The sequence below is a fragment of the Eumetopias jubatus genome, unplaced genomic scaffold, assembly GCF_037043125.1.
Source record: "Eumetopias jubatus isolate StellerSeaLion01/CBP00866 unplaced genomic scaffold, mEumJub1_p1.0 scaffold_7, whole genome shotgun sequence".
Taxonomy (NCBI): Eukaryota; Metazoa; Chordata; class Mammalia; order Carnivora; family Otariidae; genus Eumetopias; species Eumetopias jubatus.
This window is the reverse complement of record NW_028274813.1, coordinates 5952996-5975608: the sequence shown is the minus strand read 5'-3', so window position 1 is coordinate 5975608 and position 22613 is coordinate 5952996. Positions and strand designations below refer to the sequence as shown.

General features: G+C 52.3%; 1 protein-coding gene across 4 annotated transcripts in view; it reads right to left on the bottom strand.

Annotated features, from left to right (window-relative positions):
* Positions 1-7224: 7224 nt before the first annotated feature.
* The window catches only part of BCL11B (BCL11 transcription factor B), a 91292-nt gene continuing 75903 nt past the window's right edge, over positions 7225-22613 (bottom strand). For all 4 annotated transcript variants that reach the window (XM_028099374.2, XM_028099385.2, XM_028099378.2 and 1 more), the window contains one exon: positions 7225-9396. In XM_028099374.2, coding sequence (XP_027955175.1) covers positions 7343-9396 — 2054 coding nt within the window. In that variant the 3' untranslated portion in view covers positions 7225-7342. The remainder of the gene's footprint in view (positions 9397-22613) is intronic.

The window sequence follows — 22613 nt, the reverse complement described above, 5'->3', positions numbered from 1 at the left end:
AACGCTTACTCATCTTCTGAGGAGCAGCACAGTTTCCCTAATCCCCTCCTCTCCCCAGCAGATCAGCTGCTCCTTCTCCCGGGCTCCTCTCACTGCCCACATCACCCCATCCTGCAGTCTGGTTTCATAATCCATTTCTCTCACTGAACAAGGAGTACCTTAAAAGCAAAGACCAGGCCCAAGACCTCCCTCTGGACCTAGGGCCTGACATCCAGCTCAATCTTTGCTCGGGGGCTAAATAGACTTCTGAGCTCAACCAGTTTTAACTTCTATAGAGCATCCTAGATGGTCTGTAACCAGAATCCTATAAAAATCGTTTTGAAGGTTATGCAATGCAGGCAGCTGGTAGCTCAGACTTTACCTGCACACGAGGTCAGAGTCTTTTTCTCCCTGGCTTGAAAGTTACGTAAGCTTCATTATATATTTTATGACCTTAACATGTTTTAAAGTTCTATTCATCTAGTTTTCTCTCCAAGGCAGAAGGGAATTTCTAACTTTAATGGCTGAACTTCAGCTCAAGAGCAAGGTGTTTAGCAGCCTGTTCTGATGCCCCAACTGGGATTGGGACTGCTTGCAAAATGTGCAGACCCTGAGTCTTGCAAGGTGGCTGAGGGCTTGTTGCAACCAGCTCGAAAACCCATTCTCACCCTGATTTGTGTAATCCGGATAGCGAACATTTCTGACACTAACATGCCCACGGAATACTGTTACTCTGTGTGCCCAAGACACTCTGGTCAGGGTCCAACGATTCAAAGGCAACAATGGGTCCTTCCAGATCACCTTAACTCTCCATTTTATAGGTAGGGAAACTGAGATCCAGAAAAAAGAAAGGACTGACCCAAGGTCACAGAGCTACTGATGAGACAATAGTGAGAATGGAGTTGAGCCTTTCCTTTGCACCACTGGTAACCCACAAATTTGGCCTTCTTAGAAGGGTTGAGGGAGAGGACGGGCTGCAAGAAAGCAACTGAGCCTTTCAATTCTGCCAGTTGCCCTGTTTTCTGAGTGGAGAACACACAAAGGCTCAGATACCTGTGTTTTACAGCCAGCTGGGGAAAAGACTTGGAGCCCAGGCCTAGGGAAAAAAAGAGAGTTCCTCTATGGAAATTCTTGTTCCTTAAGCCCCTAGAGATCAGGGCAGGTCTTCTCCTGAATGGCTGCCTACTCCCTGCTTGGTGCTGGGATTCAAACCCCACTTCTTTTCCTCCAGTGCTTAGGCACGGCCTTGGGGGAATGGTGACCTGTTTGGGGTGAAAACAGGACACAGAAGAACACGCTGCCTTATTTCTCCTATCATCTCTGTGGGCAGAACCCACAAAGCCTCTTAGCAAGCATGGCTTGGCGTGTCTTCATTTTTTGCAGTGTCCTTGCCAAGATTCTTGGGCTGCCTAGGTTGGGACCTAGGTTCGTGGTTGCAGAAATGGACTTGAGTGGAATGTTCTCTGTGTATCTAAGAGCAGGAAATGTAGGAAGAGCAGTCAAGAAGGACCCAGTGGGTGTTTGATCCCTTTGCACTCGGGGGTGGGCTCTGACTCTCACTCACAAGGAGGAAACCAAAGGTAACCTTGTGCCTAACTGGCTGAAAGCCAGCAGAATGCCTTCTTCCATCTCCATCCTGACTGCTCCAGGCCCAGCACTGGGAAAAGCCAAGTTAAAGGCTAGTTCCTTCTGAACGGCCTTGTTTCCTCTTCTGGATCTGGGTGATTATCCCTAAGAACATTTCCTCAAGTCTGTTAACGTCTAGCCCGTGGCAGGGGAAGTGAGTCCTCCTACGTGATTTTGCTAAGAGTCACAGAGGGTCAGAGATGCTATCCAGTCCAACAACCTCACTTCACCGATGGGAGACCTGGGGGACCTGACCAAGGCCACAGAGCCATCTGGGTGCTTACAGAAGGGCTTCTGTCTCACTCTGGTCCCTGGGTGCCTCACCCAGTGGCTCTCACTGGGTATGCAGAAAATGTGAGCAGAATGAAACTAGACCCGAGTCTTGTCATTCCCAGACAAGTACCTTTTCTTCTAAAGCACTTGTTCTCCAACGGGGCCATCTACAAGACTCGCCTGGATCACTTTCAAAAATACCGATGTCTGGATCCCACCTCCACCGATTCTGGTAGAGATTGGTTTGGGCGGGGCCTGGGCACTGGAACTTTCAAACCCTCCCAGGTGACTCCAGTGTGCAACCAGGACCGAGAACCACGGATCTAAATCATGCTGCTTTACGAGAGTAAAGAAAGAGAACTGCTGCTCTCTTGGGCCATGGTTCCCAGTCTTCCCAGATACGGGCGCCAGGGGTGTGGGTCAAGAGGAGAATGGAGAAGACCTTCAATTCGCCCTTGGAAACGAGCTGTCCATCCCCCACCCTTGAAAGACACAGAAAAGGACAAGGTTTAGAGATCAAGTTAAATGTCCAATTTATTTTTATAACTTGAAACCAGAACAAACTTGGTTTTGAACAAGCGTACAAATGAAATGGCAGACACATGCTGAACTCAACATTGTGACATTAAGGGAAAAAAGAGGCCCAAAATCTTGTACAGAGAATAAAAGGAACAATAAATATTTTACTAAGCCATATTGAAATGACCTCCTGTCATCTCAACATTTTATCCATAATAAAAAAAAAAAGTGCCCGTTTCTTAAACAGAGCACAAATACCAAGCAATAATAAATAGTTCCAAACTTGTAGTAAAAGACAGAACCTCCAAGTAAACAACAAAAGCTCATACAATAAGTAATAGAAAAGGTAATAAAAATATTTCGCCTTGCCAGTACAAATGCAAACAACTTAAATCAATGTAACTTTGCTTTGCAGGGTTGAGTTACAAAAAGCACCAAAATCACGGGTTTGCCTGTGCGCAACAAAACCTTCGCTACGGACCGGGATGAAAGGCTGACTTCCTTACTTTTCACATTTTGCTTAGAGTGGTTCAGCCTCCTCCCCTCCCCATGAAAGACCCTCTAATGGCAAGTGGCAGGTTCCAATTTGGGGCAACTTTGAACAAAGTTGTGGCAGTATGGAAACCAGCCTGAGGTCGGCTGGGTCACCCAGGCTCGGGGCCTCTCTCACTGGGTCATCTGCTCCAGTGTTGGCTTTTTAAACATGAAAGAGAAGCATAATGCTCTTTTCTCTGCAGTCGACAGAGACACAATCTTTGTGCTTTAGGATGGCTTAGTCCTGGCATTCTGGTGACTTTGTGGAAGCTGGTGAGGGCTGGCTAGCTTTCGCAACTACAAGAGGATCACCTTGGAGGCTCAAGTACCTTAACAGGGCATCCGAAGGAAAGGGCAGCCCCTGGGTCTTCAGGTCGGGCAGGTAGGAAACTGACATCTCAGCTTTCTCTCCCCCCCCTCCCCCTTTCTGCTCCCTTTGCAAAGGTCAGTGGCAAGGAGGGAAGGGTGTACTGAACAGAAAAGCTCCCAGAAGAAAGACTTCTGCATTTGGTAAAGAATTGCCCCAAAAGATGCTTGGTTATACTTTCATAACCTGAAATAATGGTTTTACAGTTCCTGAAATAAAAAATGGCTTCCTGATATAGGTATTTTTTTTTTTTAATGTATTATTCCCTCATCCAAAAAACCACCACTTCATTATCTTAAAGCTACTTGGCTTTACAAAAAAAAAAAAAAAGGAAAGAAAGAAAGAACAGGGGGCTACAGAGAGGGAGAAAGAAATGAAATTGGGTCAAAATGAAAAGGACAAAATAAAAGACTGACAGAGGCTGGGGGATGGAGAGGAAACACAGAGGAAGGAGAGAGAGATATGGAAAGGCACCGAATTCATTTCATCCCAGGCCCTCGGCACTCGGAAACTGACGGAATGTAGGTTTCAGCGAGAGAAGCAGCAGAGCAGGTAACAAAGACAACAGGCCAACACTCTCCACGGAATGAAAGGCCCTGGTTGTGACGGGGACTCCTTCCTGACATCCAGTTTGCGCTGGTCTCAACAGCAGCTCACGTCACCTGTGCCTAGCTGATTCACCAGCTCCTTTTACTACATCTTTTGTTTGTCTGTTTCATGTTTTCTCAAGGACTAAAGAAAGCTCCGTTTGCATTCCTTTCTGCTCCTAAGGGCGGGAGACGTGGTGACCCGCCACAGTGGTGACAGTAGAGAAGGAAGATGCTCTCTCGCTCTCTCCTCTAACACCTGACATCTTACAGATGGCCTCTTAGAGAACCAGAGGACTCTGTGAAATATACCGACATCTTTACAAAAACTGATTTCTCCACTCAACACGAATAAAGAATTTCCCATCCGGTCTGCTGTGGCCACACCAGGGAGCCTTGATGCAAGGTTCGGGGCATTCCGAGAGAAGCCCTGCTCGAACAGTCCTTTGTATAGGCCAATTCTGACAAAAATATATACAACTAAAATGATTTGTGAACCAAAGCATTTAACGACTTCCTTTTGTTTCTTTTCCTCAAAGGTTGTCAAACAACCCTTTTTCTCCTGTACAATAGGACTAAACATACAAATTTTTTTTGCAATATTTTATCCTGCCAAATTAAAAAAATATATTATGGCAGCCTGTTTGTTTTTGTTTTTTTTTTCTTTTTATTTCCAAATTCACTAACAAAAAGGTACATTAAATCCCTTTAAAAGGACAAGCTTACAGTTAAAAAATTACAAGCTCCAGTAAAAATACAGCAAGTGCCTACATCATATGAACCAACCAATATATCCATTCCAGAGGGGGCAGGGAGAGAAAAATAAGTAAAGGTCAGAAATGTGAATTTTTTTTTCTGCAAAGCAATAACAATATTAAGCACTTTTTTTTCTACATACTTTTTCTACATGGTGTAGCAATCCCCTTTTAATCCCCAAATACAAGTTTCTATACATTTTTTTTTGAAATAAAAATTCAACACCCAAGGCAGAAAAGAATTTACTAAAACTCCGACTTTACAGTTACTGTGACAAGAACAAATTTATAGACCCACCATTTAAATTTTACTGCAACATTTTCAAGGAAAAGAAAAGGGATTTTTTTTTTCTTGTTTTGTAAAATGCCCAGGCATTCTCGATTATTACAAATACTGGTCCACTTGTACAATAATCAAGAAATTTTAATATATATAATATATACTAAAACCCCGTCACCAAAAAGAAAACAATATACACGCAGCCAACTGTGGCATTTTTTTTAATAACCTAGTAAGCAAACTTGGAAAAAAAATGATCGCTCCAACACACATACACACAATTTTTTTTTTACCCTTGTATGTATCCAATACTGTAAACGTATTTTTAAGACAGAGTGCACTAAATTTAACTTTAGAAAAAAATTAGCCGTTGTTCCTGAATTGTTTGTGTTTTGTTTTTCATTCAACGATATCAACGTGTAACTTGTGTCACTTGAGTTTTAATTCAGCAGTAAATCACCTCCACGCCAAATCTAAGCAGCGTTGTCCCACAAACAAAGGGGGTTGAGGATAATTCAGCTAAGGATGTCCACGGTTGTGCTGGGCTTATCTCTTCATTTGATTGGGTCTTATGGCATTTTCATGTCCTCTATCTTCAACCAGGATTTTTTAAAATTTAATTAAAAGTAAATGTGGCTTTGTTTGTGTCTAAAGAATGTACTTCTCTTGTTTTACTCTTTTAAAAAGTCTTTTCATTTCAAAAAAAAAAAAAGTTTTGCATTTGTCTCAAGAGACTCAAATAGGAAGATCAGTTTCCAAGGCACTCACATCAAATTGAATGGCAGTAGAAAAACCGTCCAATAAATTATTTTATTTTGTTCTTTATAGTGCCAGTATTGTGAATGCCAAGCTTAGCAACACTGACACTCAATCTCAGCCGTCCCTTACAGGTTAACCCACCTCTGGGCCAAAGAGAAGAATATGCTGCAATTTCTTGTTCAGAAGCCATTTAATTTAAATGCAAACAAAAGCTTTAAAGTGCGGGTCAACAGAATTCAAATGTCTAATCTTAACAGTCCAACGTTTAGTACCTTCCAACCTAATGGGATAGAAAAAAAAAAAATGGGAAGTAGCGCTGGGCACCTTCGGATGGAACTCTTTCCCTGCTTATCCAGGAAAAGGGAACAGAAATTCGCAAGATTCGCCCGCCTGTCCGTACAATGTCATCAGTGTGCATTAAATGAGAGAATACTACCTTCTCTCAGTTCACCTCATCGGGGCACTTGTCTGCTTGAGACATGGTCAATTAATTATCACTGGTAGCAACACGCGACTTGGGATTTCTGTGGCGGGGGCTGATGAAAAGAGAGAGAGAGAGAAGCCGTCAAGCCGGAAGAAGCCTGAAAGAACATGGCTGGTTCCTTCTTTTCTGTGTCACTACAGGTCACCGCCAGCTACCCAAAAAAAGTACCCTTAGCCCATTTTATTTAGCCTCATCTACAGCAAAGAGCAAAGATGGCATCCCAGGGCACGCGGACACTCCCAGAAAAGGACCGCATCTGCTGGTGATGCACAAGTGTAGGATGCTCTCGGGCCACCTCCCCGGCAGCTCTCAAAAACCCCTATTTCTCTGGCAGTGCTGAGTTTTCCAGGGGAGGAGGGACCTCTGACTCCCCCTCACCACTAAAATGCTTCCTTAGATAATGTAAAGGTTGAAAACACAGGAAAGGCCTCTGTTACTCAGGACATCATCAGTGCTACATCTCAATTCCAATTCTGAAACAAAGTGCTACAACTTTAAAGATTGTTATCCGCTGTACATCCACCCCCCCCCCGCAAAAAAAACAGCATGCCACTTTTTATTTCAGGACCAAAGAAAAAAAAGAAGGAATTAAAAAAAGTAAACAACTTTAAAAGTCATTTAAGTGTTGGCTTCTTGACAAGAAATTACACATGCTTAGCTTAAATCTCAAAAAAGCAGCGCCCTCCCCCCCAAATTATAATTTAAAAGATAAGCTTCCCTTCTATATCGCTTGGGAGTCATTGCTCAGGCTACTACTGGGTTAAAAAAAAACAAAAACAAAAACAACAACAACAACAAAAAAAGTAAAACGAAGAAGGGATGGATACCCAACAAAATCTCTTAAAAGAATTTAAACAGAAAGAATAATAATAAAAAGTATCTGCACATGCCAAAAAAATTACAAAACCCAATAAATACAGAAATTATTGCACAGTTAAAAGGCTCCACAATATTTTACTGCCTCAATCAACCCTCGGGTTTCCATAGGACTTCGTAGACACAGGTTAGGTTGGAGTGCCGCCTCCCCTGGGCCCCGGGGGGGGGGGGGGGGGGGGGGGGAGCCGCGCGGGGAGAGGGGGGACGAAGTGGCGCAGACACGGAGGCGAGTGTCAGGTCAGCATTCTCTCGGTTGGCAATGGGTCCACTGTACAGGTGCGGGGGCGCCGTGGGCCCACGCGCTTAGCTCCTCTCGGCCTGCTCGATTTTGACGTCGTTAGTCAGCAAGTGCTCGCCGTGCCACTTTTTCATGTGTTTCTCCAGGGTGCTGTAGACGCTGAAGGGCATCTGGCAGATGTCGCAGCGGTACACCTCCTTGCCGATCTGCCCGTGCGTCTTCATGTGGCGCGTGAGCTTGCTGCTCTGCGCGCACGCGTAGTTGCACAGCTCGCACTTGTAAGGCCGCTCGCCGGTGTGGCTCCGCCGGTGCACCGTCAGGTTGCTGCAGTTCTTGAACACCTTGCCGCAGTACTCGCACGTGTCGCTGCGGCGGCCCTCCTTGGAGCTCGGCCGCCCGGGGCCCGGGCCGCCCAGGTGCGGCGTGCTGCCCCCGCTGGCCGTGCCGCTGCGGCCCGACAGGCCGCCGTCCAGCAGGTCCCCGGGCGGCGTGGAGAAGCGCAGGCTGCCGTTCTCGGACGAGTGCTCGGACGACGTGGCGAAGGGCGACTGGCGCGCGTCCGTGAAGCCCAGGAAGGGGTCCTTCATGAAGTGGCGCGACGCCGCGTAGCCCACGAGCCACTGCGAGTACACGTTCTCGGACGGGATGAGCGCGGCGGGCGGCAGCTCCAGGTCCTTCTCCACCTTGATGCGCTTGGCGGCGCTGTTGAGCCCGGGGCTGGGCAGCGGCGCCGGCTTGCGCGGGAAGAGGCCCGGGAAGGGCTCGGCGCCCGGCGCGAAGCCGCCGCCGCGCCCGTTGACCGCGCCGCCCGGGCCCGCGTCCCCGCAGCCGCCCGCGTCATCGTCGTCGCCCGTGTCGCCGCCGCCCGGCGCGCGCTTCAGGAAGGCGCCGCGCTTGGGCTTGTCGGCCAGCAGCTCGCCGTACTGCGGCAGCGCGCCCAGCCCCACGTTCTCCATGACCTTGCCCAGCACCAGCGCCTTCTCGTCGGCGAGCGCCTTGGCCGCGCCGCCCACGCCGCCCGCGCCCGCCACCCCGGCCACCCCGCCGCCGCCGCCGTTCTCGCGGTTGCGGCTCAGCTCCGAGTCCATGCTGAAGCTCGACTCGGGCCGGCTCTCATTCTCCAGCAGCAGCTCCTCCTCTTCCTCCTCCTCCTCCTCGTCCTCCTCCTCGGGCTCGTGGCCCAGCGACGGGTCGCTCTCGTGGTGGCGGAAGTCGCCGTCGGCCGCCTTGAGGCCCTCGCCGGCCAGCTCGCTGGTGCCGGGTTCCGGGGAGCTGGCGGCCGAGAGGCCGTCGTCGGAGCGGCCGGCCAGCGAGCCGGCCTTGTGCATGTGCGTCTTCATGTGGCGCTTGAGCTTGCTCGCCTGCGAGCACGCGTGGTCGCACAGCTGGCACTTGTAGGGCTTCTCGCCCGTGTGGCTGCGCCGGTGCACGATCAGATTGCTCTGGAACTTGAACGTCTTGCCGCAGAACTCGCACGACTTGCTCTTGGCGGGCGGCTGCGGCGGCGGCGTGCCGCCGGGGGGCATGGGCGGCAGCGGCGGCGTGCTCAGGAACGGGGACTTGGGGCTGGGCTGGAAGGGGTTCAGGAGCCGGTGCATAGGGTTGCCGCGGCCCGGCGACACGGGCGGCGGCGTGGAGCTGTTGCCCGCCAGCTCGCGGAGCCGCCGCGAGAAGTCCATGGCGGGCGAGTCGATGGCCATGGGGTTGAGGCGCATGACTCGGTCAAAGGCACTGGGGTGCTGGGCGACGAGCCCCATCTCCTCGGCGCTGAGGCGGTGCGGGTCCAGGTGGTGGCGCGGCGGCGGGCTGAAGAGCGGTGGCGTGCCGGGCAGGCGGCCCTCGCCGAAGCCCGGGTGGTCCCGCAGGATGGGGCCCGTCATGCGCAGCAGGTTGAAGGGGTTGCTGTCGCCCAGGAAATTCATGAGCGGGGACTGGGCCACGGCCTCGGGTCCGAGCGGCGGCGGGATGGTGAGCCGCGGCGTGAGCGAGCTGCTGGCCGGCCCGGGCTCCAGGTAGATGCGGAAGCCGTGCGTGTTCTGCGCGTGCTGCAGCAGGAACCACGCGCTGTTGAAGGGCTGCTTGCATGTTGTGCAAATGTAGCTGGAAGGCTCATCTTTACCTGGGGAGACACACGGACAGAAAGGCAGAGAGAGCGTGAGAAGCAGACGGGGCGCGCGCACCGCGGGGCCATTGACCTGAAGGCGCGGGGGCGGGGGAGGGGGGCATGAAGCGAGTCCTGGATCCGCGCGGCTCCGGAAGGCGGCCCTGTGGGGGCGGGGGGGGGGGGCCTTCGGAGCGGGCCGGGGCCGGCGACGTGTCGGACCCTCTGGCGGGCCAAGACCCCACCTGACTGGAGAGCTGAAGAAGCTGGCTCTGTGGGCGGGTGGCCCCGGCAAAGCCCAGAGGGGCCACACGACCTCAGCAAGCACCCCCAATTCCTAGACCTCTGCTTGCTCCCCTAAATCAAAGTTGCTCTTATCCCCATTATCTCAGAAGCCAAATGAGGCGGTGTTGTGAGAACGCCCGATGTCAACGATAAAACAGCCGGGTACACCTGCAACCATGACGGACCAAGGTTTGTCAACCAAGGCACTATTGACGTTGGACCAGGAGGATTCTGGGGTGCCGGTGGGGGGGGTCCTGTGCTTTGTAGAATGTTCAGCAGCATCCCTGGCCTCTACCCAGTACAAGCCAGTAGCACTCCCTCCCCCAGTTAGCAGGACCTCAAATCTCTCCAGGCCCGGCCAAATGTCCCCTGGGGGGCAAAAACAGCAGCTCACGGCTCCCCCTCAGCTTCAGAACCAGTGATTAGGCAATAGTTGATCCAAGGGGGTTCTAAAAAAACACAAGTCAAACTCAATTGCCTGGCAAACATTTTTTTAAAGAGAAATGGCTGATAGCTCTGTATCATTTGGGATTTCAGCTATAGGAAATGCTAGGGTTTCACACACCAGCATACATGCTGAAAGTCCTGTCAAATTTACACATGAACATATAGGAGCAGAAGGAATTTAGCATGTTAGGAAGCCCACTGCCCTCCCCATTCCCCCTCTGGCCTCACACACACCTCTACCCACCCCGTGGTATCTGGCCTCCGCAGGCCCCTGGGCCTGGAGGGAGAGGGGGCCACTGATGAGCATGAAGACCTTTGCCGGAATGCTAACTGAATGGGAGAATGTCAAATCTGACGGGGCGGTCGGATGAACGGTGGCAAGTGTGGCTCTGTTACATACTGGCTCTGGTGACATCGCGAGCAAATCTTAGTGGACACTTGTGGCACTGAGCCAAAAACGTTAGTCTTCATCCATCATTGAGGCAGTCAGAAAATGGAGGCTGAACATTTCATCCAGAACCTGTCTCGTGGCCGCCCTCCTCAACCTCCCGGGGCAGCCTGCTGCTTTCCCTGTCTGAGTCGCTCCTAATGCTTTCTATAAAGGGGCAGGTGCCGGCAGGCCCTGCTTTCTGCCATGAGATTCGCTCGCGAGCCAGGGAGGGAACAGGGAACAAGACCTCACAGCCCAGATCTTGAAAAACCCCTTTTGTTTTTTCAAACTTTCCTGTACCTGGAAGGTTTTAACGCTGACGAAGTATGGTAGCCACAGACTCCCTGGTGAAGCCAAAGCTGCAAATTAATTTCCAGACCCCAAATCAGAAGGTGACCTGAGAATACAGCAGGGTGCAGAGTGGAGAAGACCCCCTCCCATCTCAGCCTCTCCCCAAAAGACCTTCCGAAATCCCGCACAGAGATTTATTTTTTGTTTTCCGCACGCAAGTTATGTTTCCAGGGGGCTTCACACTTAGCTGTAAAAACCAAATGACTGAAGGACCCAATGCCCTGTTCTCCCCAGGCTTGGCTGGACAGCTTCAGAGGGCAGAGACCTCCCCGCCCCACGCAGGGCCTGAGGGGTCACACAAAGGGACCGGCCCGTCCCGCAGGCAGGGTGGAGATCCTCCCAGACCCCAGAACCAACTGGGCCAGAACACCCACCTCCTCTGGAAACCAAGACAGGCTTTAGGAGTGTGGTGCCCCATAGCGATCCGTTCACTCCCGGCTCCTAGTCTGCGTGTGTGGTGGTAAGGAGGCCAGTGGGCAGGGGGGTAAGGACAGAGAGGAGAAAAGAATGTGAGGTTCGGCTTCACTCTGCTTTTGCCAGCAGCTCAAGGAGAACTTCTGAGGCAATTTTCTTTCTCCGGTGTACCCAGTCCGTCTGGGCAATTCAGTTCCCCCCCCCCCGCTGGGAGTCCCCGAGGGGAACTGTCCCCGCCTGGAAAACGACAGGGAGGCCTCCCAAGGCCCCGGGCCTTCCCTTCCGGCACACCCCTCAGCTGGCAGAGAAAACGCCGTCTCCTGTCCTAGCTGATGAGTTAATGGACTTGGGCGAACAGAGCCCTTTGCCTCAGACTGCCTCACAAGAGAGCTGGCCAGAAACCACAATATTTAGAGTCCTCCTCAAATCCTCTTCTAGAGCAAGGCAGAATAAATACGTAATAAATAACAAGAGGATAAATAAAATGTCCCTTTCTGACACAGGAGCTAATAACACAAATGAAGTGCCACATCCCACAAGGTCATAGATCTTCAAATTAAAGAGCGGTTCTGTACCCTTCACCTTGGCTTTCGGAAACTCTAATTAACCGATTTATGGTACACAGCTGCTCTGGTTCTTCATTTTTTAAGTGGGACCCCACCCCCTTTTCCCCGATCTCTTTGTTCATCATCTTCATCTCCTTGGGCTTCAACTCCAGAGCATTTCCTGTTTCTTGTTCTGATGGCCACATATTTTCTAGAAAGTTCTACTGCTGGTGAGGAATGCGGGTATCAGAAGAAAATGCAGAATTCCCAGGCAGGCCAGGAATAAAGACTGCTCTTCAGCCGAAATGGCCGATTAAAACATTTAACTCAAAATGGCAGCTGCTGGGAAGCATGTAGCTACATGTTCTAAAGAGCTCAGATGTTTCCACTTCTTGTTTAAAAAAAAAAAAGAAGAAGGAAAAAATGAAAAAAAAAAAAAAAGACACTTCTAAAACTCTGGAGCAGCCAAGGGAGGAAGTTACCTGTCCGTAATTCACCCTCAGGTGGGGAGGAGCTACATGTCCATCAAATCGGATCTCAGAGCCACTGCTCATGCCGGGGTGAGCTCTTTCTTTTCCCACGCCCCTGAACTGCTTTGGTTCCCAAACTGCCCTCGCACAATGGCAAGATTCACTGCAGGCGACGGCCTTCCCAGGATCTGACAGCTTCTGACTTTTTTTTAAATCTCGCAGCCCTCAAAGACCCTCCCTAGACAACTCTCTTTCCACTCTCCCCCAGCTTTTTTTCTTTTCCCCTTAATAAAATGTTCATTTCCATATTACCACTTCATGGTTCTCTCTTGCCTAGAAGTAGCCTTGAGCACTAGGGCTGCTCACTTTTAACAAGTGAACAATGTCAGAAGTCTTTGAAGAGCCACTCAGAACATTTTTCTATTCAAAAACTCACTAAATATTTTACACTCGCAGCACACCATTCACAGACAGCTCATTTTTAAATGCAATGGAAGACCCTTGGCGAGAGGGTTGGCCTCCTCCCCATCCCAGGACCGGAGGTCACCCCCTCCTCAAGCTCAGGGCCACCTGCCCAGAGGTAAGCTGGCGGCTCCCCGAGGAGACCACTTAGCCAGCGACCCAGACAGGATCCACTCCCACCACGAGGCCCGCGTGGCTGCTGAGGCGCCACGTGATAGCTGGATGCCTAGAATATTTTGAAGTGACGTACCAGCAACATCAAACCCGGCCTACAGACCTAGAAATGTCAGCTGCGCTTCGATCACGAAATCAGGCTTGGCAGCTCAGAACCCAGGGCCCGTGTCCGTCCTTGCCTGCTTGCTTCCTTCCTCAGATGCTTTTACTCTCAGTTGGCAGAAACCCAGACTGGATCTTCTTTGCTCTACTGGCTCTAAAGGTAGTCCTTATGATTTTCTCAACCTGGAAACCCTCCCTGCCACCTCCAGGTTACGAGGGCCTGGCTGGCCCTACCTCTGCCTTGACATTCCCAGCACGGTGAAGTCATTCAAATCACAACCTCTTTGGGCCTCGATTTCCACATCAGTAGAATGGGAATAAGACACCTGCCTTTAAAGAGGGCTGGGGGTACCCAGTGAGATCCTGCCTGAGGACACACAATGTACGTCGAGCACCACGACGCAGATGTTACGAGCCGGGCTTTGTAGGTTTCGGTGTGTAGCATCCATCCTTGAACCTGGCGGTGCATGTTTAAATCTGGCAGTAATAAAACCCACCAGGAATCTTCACGCAGCCTGCCTCATGCATGAGAGGCTCCAGGGAAGTGAAAACCTGTTCACAGTGAGGAAACATCATTTCTTACAGTGACGCTTGGGGACCGACCGGCAACTGGACCCTCCTGCCAACGGATGAGAGTCTCCCTCCACTATGAGGGGTTGTTGCTTTTTTTTTTTTTTTAATGAGCATTTAAATAACTGTTCTTCCTTATTAGGCTAGCTACTCTAATACCAATAAAGGTATCAGGGATGTTCAATAAAAAACACACCTTTAATTGAGTAATTATTCAGTGAAAAGGCCACAGCTGAGCGCGCTAGTTTTACGGGTCTTTCCAAAGGCCAACTGACGCCACGAGGAAGGGTGCTCATGCCTGCAGGAGGGGAGCAGTCCACTGCTGCTCAGAGTGGGCAGCGAGGATGCCCCCGCTGCCTCCCAGCGCACGCAGGGCCACAGGTGAGATCCCGCCCGGGCCGTTCTCCAAAGCTGGGCAAAATTAGAATCCGGACCCTTGGACGCTGGCCTAAGAACCGGGTCTTGGCGTCACACAGCCCTCCACAGTTTGCAAAGTGCTCTGCAGCTGGTTTAGCATTTTTGCCAGCATTAGCGCCTTTTGTCATTACTCACCCCGCCTCTGAGGAAGGCCAGGCAAAGACTGCATCCCCGCCAGGGCGTGAGGGAATGGAAGCTCAGGGAAGCAAGAGTCCCATAGCCAGCAGGGAGAGGGCCGTGGCCCTCCTCAGGCTTCCCGACCCCAGGTTCGCTCCCCACCAGCTCTCCAGTGCTCAACACCACCTGAGGGACTGATCCTTCTCGCTACACTCGTCGGGGCCTGTTTCACAATGAAAATGGCCAAGAAGGAGGTTCTCCTGCCATGCTGTGTGTCCCTTCAGTGAAGGGCACCGATTATCCTTTCCTGGAACCCAATCGAGGCCACCGCAGGCCTGGCCCCTGGATGGAGACCTTTCACAAAGCAAGTAAGCCCCCGGGCGGGGGGGGGGGGGGGAGGCGAGGGCAACAGGACCCAGGACCCAGATGGCAGGGCTGGATGCTGGATCCCAGGGTCCCCTGTGCCCCAAGAGAGGGCTTGGTTCACTGGCCCACCACCCAGTCCTCCTCCCGAATCTGTAACTGCTGACAATATTGTCTGCGCTGTTCCAAAATGATAGTAATTATCATCACTAGTATCCCTTAGACGTGTAGACCCCTTAGTAGTTTTTCAGCCATATCCCCTTTCATGATCCCAGAAAGAAAACGTCAGCTGGCCACCTGGGCGGTTTTTGTAGGTCTTGTTTCTCTTATTTCTGAGCATGGCCGTCTACGAAATCTAGAACCAGCCCTGCGTGATCTGCAGGTACCCTGTCAAACCTCAGCCTCTCTCCAAGTCAGACCTATGGGAGTAATCACGACAGCAGGAACCCTAAGCCGTCATTTGGTCCTTACACAGGCCTGTCCACAGCTAAGTAGAGCTGACCTCACCCGAGGCTCCACACAAGCCCCGAATAACTGTCACTGGCCCCATTTCACGGAGGAGGACACTGAGGGCTGGAAGAGGCACGGCGGTTTGCCCGAGGCCACACGACCGGCTGTGCTCTTGAGCCCTGTGCCTACTGACAAAAGCCCGGGCAAGAGAGAAACAGACCTGGGACCCCAGGCCAAGGCACCTGGGCATAGCTGTGCCAGGCCCGGCACCTTACCTTTTGCTCCAGCCCGTGTGCTCACTAAAAAGCGGAGGTGTGCTGCTGTGCGCTCGAACCGCGGTAACTCGGTGAAATCATGCTGATTACATCTCACGGACAAGTAAGAGATGCACTTCGTTGGGGGTGGGGGTGGAGGTGGGGGTGATATACCACTCCTGTGTGGTCTCCCTGGTGCTCAGCCAGGCTCTGCCTCACGGAGCCAACGCCCCTCCACCACTGCCCGTGGCAGACGTGGCCAGTCCACCCCTGCACTCCCCCCCCAGGCCTCGGAATCATCTAGATCCTCATGACCACATTCACCGGCCTCTGCCTCGTTGCCCTCTGTGGATCCCAGTGCATAGAAGCCCAGTAAGTGGAGGCCCAGGTGAGACGGGGCTGAACTAACAAGGTGGCAGTGTGTGTCCTGCTGAGAGCAAAGACCCCACTGGCCCTTCCTTTGTTCAGTGCACAGACAGGAGCTGGGCGCCCTGGGCCTCCACCAGGTACTCTCCCTAGATGGACAGAGCTCACGCTGCAGGGGGAGACGAGACACCTAGTGTCCCCTCAATCATTTGATGAAAAGTACGAGCACTGCAAGGTGGGCAGCCAGAGTGCCGGGAGAGGGAAGAACACATGGGCCCGGCTGAACTGGGGCTTAGAGCCTGCATCGTGGGGCTCCCGTCTGCACGGCCCCCTTTAGTCCTCGTGATAACTACACACCGCGACCACTGACAGGAGCAATAAAGGAGGCTCGGGGAACTTCAATGAGTTGCTTAAGGCCACATTATTGGCCCTGGGTTACTGATTTAAAATTCATCATCTGGGCTAGATTCCAAGCTCCCTGAGGACAGGGACCGAGCCGGCCTTGGCCGCTGCTGTGACTATGGCCACCCACACAGTGACTAATGCACACGTGCTTCAGAACTGCAGGTGACCTCGAAAACGCTGTGTCCTCACGGCCAGTGCTGCTGACCGCATCGTCACCCAGACAAGGGTGTCCGGGTGAACCTGCCTGGCCCCACAGGGCTCAGCTCAGCCTTCACCTAGTGTACCACTCCCTGGGCACGCTGGGCACAGGGCCCACCCAACATGCCCACGCCTCTCAGCCGCAGCGCCTACCACCCACGCCGGCTGGGATCCCAGGGGACTCCAAACAGAATCTGGACACTAGGCCACGGCCACCGCCCTACCCCCCTCTAAGCCAGCATCAGCAGGACAGGCGAGCAGGCCACCCACCCATCTTCCCACATCACAGGGCTGACGGCCCCTGCTGCCCAGGGCAAGGGAGAGGCACTCAGCCTTCCCTCACCCTCCCGGTCCTCTGCTTGGGGCCACGTGTTTACACATGGGCTGGCACCTGCCGTTCCCTGCGCCCAGATTACCTGCCTTTCCTTCTCTGCCTGAAAAAGTGGTCCAGGTGAGACGGGGCTGAACTAACAAGGTGGCAGTGTGTGTCCTGCTGAGAGCAAAGACCCCACTGGCCCTTCCTTTGTTCAGTGCACAGATAGGAGCCTGCACCACCGCCACAGTATTCCCCGGGCATTTGGGGAATACTACTTGATACTGATCACAGGTACTATCATAATCTGTCCTTGACCGTGGTGTGTTCAACTCACATGCGATCTGCACGTGTCAATGCCGGACTTGTACTCTCAGGCAGATGCTCACAGAAACTCTAGAAAGTGGGTTTTAATCCAGACTTATACAAAAAAGAAAGAAGTCTCATCACAGCTAAGTGCAGGACCCAAGGTCGCATGGTTTATGGATCACAGAACCCAGATTCACACAGGGTCTGAGCGCAGAGCCTGTGCTGTGTCCAGACACACAGCTGGCTGCCCCCTCCACGAAACTGCAGACTCCACTATCATGGGCCCTGGCGAGCACACACTATGATGGGCCCAGAGCAGGCACACAAACCCCTCCACCCACACCCATGAACACCAGCAAGCGGCAGGCTGGGGTACCTAGGCTGACACTAGAGACCTGACACAGGTAGGTAGACTCCGCTCGGCCTCACAGTGTTTGGGGACAGTCCACTAACCCTGCCAGCATCCCTGCGGCAGAGGTACACTGTGTGCTTCATATGCCTGGAGTTAACCAGGGCTGAGAGACCGGGCCTCCAGCCTCCCCCACAGCCTCCAACTCAAGCCTCCAACATTCCCCTACGCAGCTGTGCACAAAAACACCACTGAATCTTGCTTCAAGCAAAAGAGACATACCTGGGAAGTGAGTGAACCCAAGGAAATCTAACTATGTCCCAAATGCTCTAGGGACATGTGCTTCTCATTCATTCATTCATTCATTCACCCCCTATCTAGTTATCCACGGCAGGCACGATTCAGAGGGACTGGCCGCGACCCCTCCCCTCCAGGAGGCCACAGGTAGGAGCTGAGAAGCAGAGGTGAGTGAGTGGACACAAAGGATCCGAAAGCAGAGCAGAACCTGCTAAGGAACTTCGGAGCACCTAGGGAGGAGGCAGGCAGGCAGAACACTGCACGGACGGGAGGGCAAGCCGGACGCGGGGAGAGGGCACCTGCCCAGACCACGGAGGGAAGGCGTGTGGATGCAGGACACTGCAAGCGCACCCTCAGGGCTGCAAAGAAGAGAAAAGCCCGGGGAGGGGAAATGGGAGATGCAGCCGGGGAGGGACAGACCTCCCAGAGATGGCACGGATGCCTGCTCCTGGCGCAGGGCTGTCCTCACTCGTCCACACTCACCGTCCAAACCCAGGGCTCAAAATTAAACGTGGAGAAGAGGGGCTGCGCTCAGGTGTCCTTATCCTTCTTTTAAGGAAACCAAGGGGCACATGAGGGCAGTACCCAGGACTGCACTACATCTGGCACCCCAGAAACTGCACTGTGGTAGCAAATGATGAAAGGATCTGTCCGACACCATGTAGTCATTTGCTCCGTGCCCCCTTCCTTGGCTCTATGACGCAGAAAGCACCTGCCGGGCTCTGCGCTGAATGGAGGGACACAGCAATGTACGTCTGCCCGCAGGCAGCCTGTAGTCAAGTGCAGGGGCTAATGAGTCCACACGCTTCTAGTAAGGCTTCAGGCCATGAGGTCACTAGGAGAGGCTGTGACATGAGGCAGAGGATCCATTGGAGGGACAGGCGGACAGCGTGGGAGGACCAGGGAAGACCTCTCCGAGGAGGAGCTGCTGGAGCTGAATTCAGAAGGAAGAAGGAGTCTGTTGTGCAGAGCAAGAAAAGAAAGTGTGCGCCTGGCAGAGGAAACTGCATACACAGAGGCATGGAAATGGGACCCCAGATTCACAGAGGCAAGGAAAAGGGTGTGGGACTGAAAAGGGGGGTTGGCATCAATCTGAGGAGGCTCTGAAAACACAAAGAAATGGAGCCAGATACAGATCAAATTCCATCGCTATCAATTCCATCACGGTGAAAACTCTGATTTTTTTTTTTTTTAAATATGAAGATTTTCAAACACACACTCAAGGCGTACTTGAGTCAAAAACTGTTCCATGCAACAAAATGTCAGCACAACCAAAGGATGAAGGGGAACCCCCTGAAGGGCTCTTTCTGAGACCAGATCCACCCTTCTCCGAACTGTGAAACCATAAGATATAAAGAAATGAAACCGGGGGGGGGGGGGGGGCGGGGGGGAGCTGGAAAATGCAAAGAGGAAATTTAAAATCCAATCTATGAGGCTCACTAGCCTACAAGGTGGCTTCAAAATCACTCTCTCCAGCAGGAGTTCTATTATTCCAGCGAGATTCTCATCTGAACCACCTAGGCCTGTGAGCCAGCTTCAGGAACAGGGTGGTCCAGGTTCTCAGTGGAACAAAGAAGTATCAGAACTGAACTGCAGCTGCAGGCACCATGCACCCCAGATTTCCCCAAACAGTCTTGATTTCAACTGCTCAATTCTGTGGTCAGGCCAGGTGTGCAGTTCAGGCTCAGGAAACAGCCACCCAGCCCTGAAACAAAGCAATATTGCTGACCGCGGGGGCATCTCGGGGAAGGGTGAGAACGGTGGTGTTTGCTAGTAAGATGGAAGAGCTGGAGGCCCTTCTGACACGCGGAGTGATTTTATATGTGGCAACGCACTTACGGCATTCTGGAAAAACTACAGCACATTCCTCAAGATCATCTTTATAGAGCTTCCCCCCCTTTACATAAGACACGCAAATCAGCTGGAAATAGTATGTCTTCCCCAAAATAGATGAATGCATCGTCAGATTCCCTTGAAATCTTTCTGTCGACTTCTCTGAAAAGGACCTACGACAGTGGGTTCTGGTGGGCTGAGAGATAAACTTACTTTGGTGGTTTTGTTCCATCCCCCATCCCCCCCAAATATATGCGGTTCTCTGAAAGCACCATAGCACTCTGGGGACAGGAATTTAGCAGAGAATGTGTAGGGGAAGCATGAAGCAAATCCTCCTTATCATTTAATGGAAAATAAAGAGTGAATTAAGAAATAAACAGGTAATAAAAACACACACACACAACTCAAGGCGTGAGCTGCCAGTGTGTGTGAGAGCCGGTGTGTGCGGGCGTGTGCACACCTCGTGGGTATCTTCACGCACGCGTTCTGGCTGACACAGGAAGTCTCTCTTCTCCATTATTCATGACTTTCTTCACAAGGCAGGAATAAGGCTTCCTTCCTTTCCTTAAATCCACAAAAATCTTCACATTCCACCCCAAGAAGTATTGCAGGGGCAGTAAATCTCGTTTTAATGGAGTGTACGTTTAGCTCTGAGGAGATAATTGACGTTATGGAGAGCCTCGACGCGGAGTTATATAGGTTAGCTAATGCAGAGGGGACTCATTACCCACACACTACAAACAAGTAGTAATATATGTATATTGTTCAGAATGGCGTTATAGCCAAAGTGTTCCGGTCCGCAGGGATTGATAAAACACAAGAAAACAGCAGACATGCACTTGTAAATTTGTCTCATTTGTCTCTGAAGTTAAAGGTTATTCCCTTGTTCTGAATTTGTAATAAAAACATGCTAGCCCAAGGTTTGTGCAGGATGTTTGAATATTTAAATTGTGTATAATGATAGGCAATTATAGGATGAAAACTGGACCATGTGAAGGGGGGAGCACTGTCTGGAGCACCAAGTGTTTTCCCACCAACGAGTCATCTGTCTTTCACGTGCCACCCCTCCCCCTCCCGGAGGGCTGCATGGACTGTTACCAGGTCCCACGGCCACCAACCAGCAGCCAACCAAGCTGGGGTTTGCTCGGGTGTATGGGTTCCTCCCTTTCTCCTTTTTTTCTTTTAGTTTTGTTTTCTTCAACATGCACAGCACATCTCTCCAACCACAGGCGGGGACCGAGGCCATGGCCCCTGGAGGACAACCCGCCACACGCCAACCTTCCGCAGCCGGTCAGTGCTTCCTCGGGGCCGGAGGCAAGGCCGGGCATGGGGAGGGGCCTGCCAGCAGAGTGTGAAGGTCCCCCTGCCCCCGAATGGGGCACCCGTCGCCCCAACTCCCTCTCTGGAGGAGAGCGGGGGGCTGGCAGGGAGCCACCCCCCACAGTGGCACATCCGGGGTGGCTCCGTGGCACCCTGGCTGGAGCCGAGGTGCCTGCCTGGCCCCGTCCAGGTTAACCAACTGCAGTGTTTGAGTTACTCCAGCCAGCTTGTCACCGAGCACAAAAGTCATCAGCGAGTGAATGTTCTTTTCTGCACCACAATTAAGACGAATCAATACGACGTGCCACAAATGGTATTTTACTCTCAATAAGAACTCGAGCTGAGTTTATTCAGAATATTTTAGCGCTTCCCCGGGGGATTTTGGGCCGACGCAGATGGCAAATAAAGTACTCAGCCTAAGGCTACAGCACATTATGGTAATTCTAATGTCAGATGTACTTTAATATACAGCTCTATTTAATCACCCCATTATTTCACATTTCCATATGAAAAACCTGCGGCACTTCGGCAGCGCTTGGCCTCTTCCACGGTGCCAGCTTCCTCCAACCCGCCGGCAGCCGGGGAGAGGGTCATTCTCACCAGACGCAGCTCAGTGTCCAAGTTTCCGGGTGCTCCGTGCGCAGCCGAGCCGCTGGGCGTGATCAGAGAACCAGAGGATTCAGAGGCATACCAAATGCCACGGAGGTTACAGAAAAGCCAGACCGAGCACTCCCACCTCCCCCACGCACAGGTTCTCACACACACATGCACACACGTGACAGGGACACAATGACATCCATGCCCTCCACGCTGCCCGGCTCCATCACCAGCAGCCTCAGCATGGTGACTGGGCAGCCCAGTGGCTAGATCCAACCGTGGCTCGGGGCTGGTGGAAGATGTGGCTCCCGTCGTGGCCCACAGAGCCCGTGCCAGGGGGTTCTCACAGCACTGCCCCCAACCGGGGGCACATGAAAGCAGCAGCAATGCCAAGGGGCAGGGGAGCTGTGCTGGCAGTGACAAAGGACGTGGGCAGAGCAAGTGGGGGGCCGCGGGGGCAGGGGAGCTGCCCAAACTGCCTGTACGATCTGGAGCCAGGAGGCCCCCAGGATGGTGCTGTCAGGTTTGCACTGGAGAACCCGAAGCCGAGAAGCCCAGGCCCCAGGGGAGGTGGAGTCCTGTGAACTCCCAATGGCTCCTGCACCTCCAGGCTGGCTCTGCTGACCAGCTGGTGGAGAGAAGCCAGCGGAAGCCTGGGTTTTGGCTGAGCCCAGGAAATCACTCTCTCACGGTCACACACATACTTGGCCACGCGGCCTTCCAAGGAAGCCCGGCACAAAACCCGCCAACCACCTGGTTCTAGATTTCTCGAACAGGCGTCTGCTGATGGATGAAGCGACACCTGGCACCTGACCCTCCCGGCTGCCCCAGGAATGAGTCAACATTTAAAGCCACAGAACACGATTCTTGTAAATGGGTACAGTGTGTGTCGTCAAAATGAGGTGCTTGCCTGTGAGCAGGCTAGGTCCGGTTCCTACCGCGGGGTAACAGCCTCTCAGGGAAGGAGGCAAGTGAGGAGACAGAAGGCAGGGAGGGAGGGTGCGAGCAAGCGAGCAAAGGAGGAAGGGCAATAAAGGGGAGACTGTCCCCGCGTACGATGCCAAAAACAATGGCAAATTCCTCACAACTGTTGGCTCACTGATAAGATGGTCAGTTACCTAATGCTAGCATAGCTGTCTTAGAAGATCCACATAGGAAACATTTTAGAAAAAACTGCTTGCTCATTTGAAGGCACAGACTCTGGCCAACCTGGCCATTCCAACACCTGCAGATCCAGCTGGGACAGCTCACCGCCCCTCACCGGCCACACTGGGGCCACCCCTCAAACCTGGATCATCCTGCCACTTCTTTTAAAAATTTGCTTTGGGGGTAAAAATCAAGTGGGGGACTCATTCTCGATTTCCAAGGCTTTTGATTTTGCTCTGCTATTATTGCTG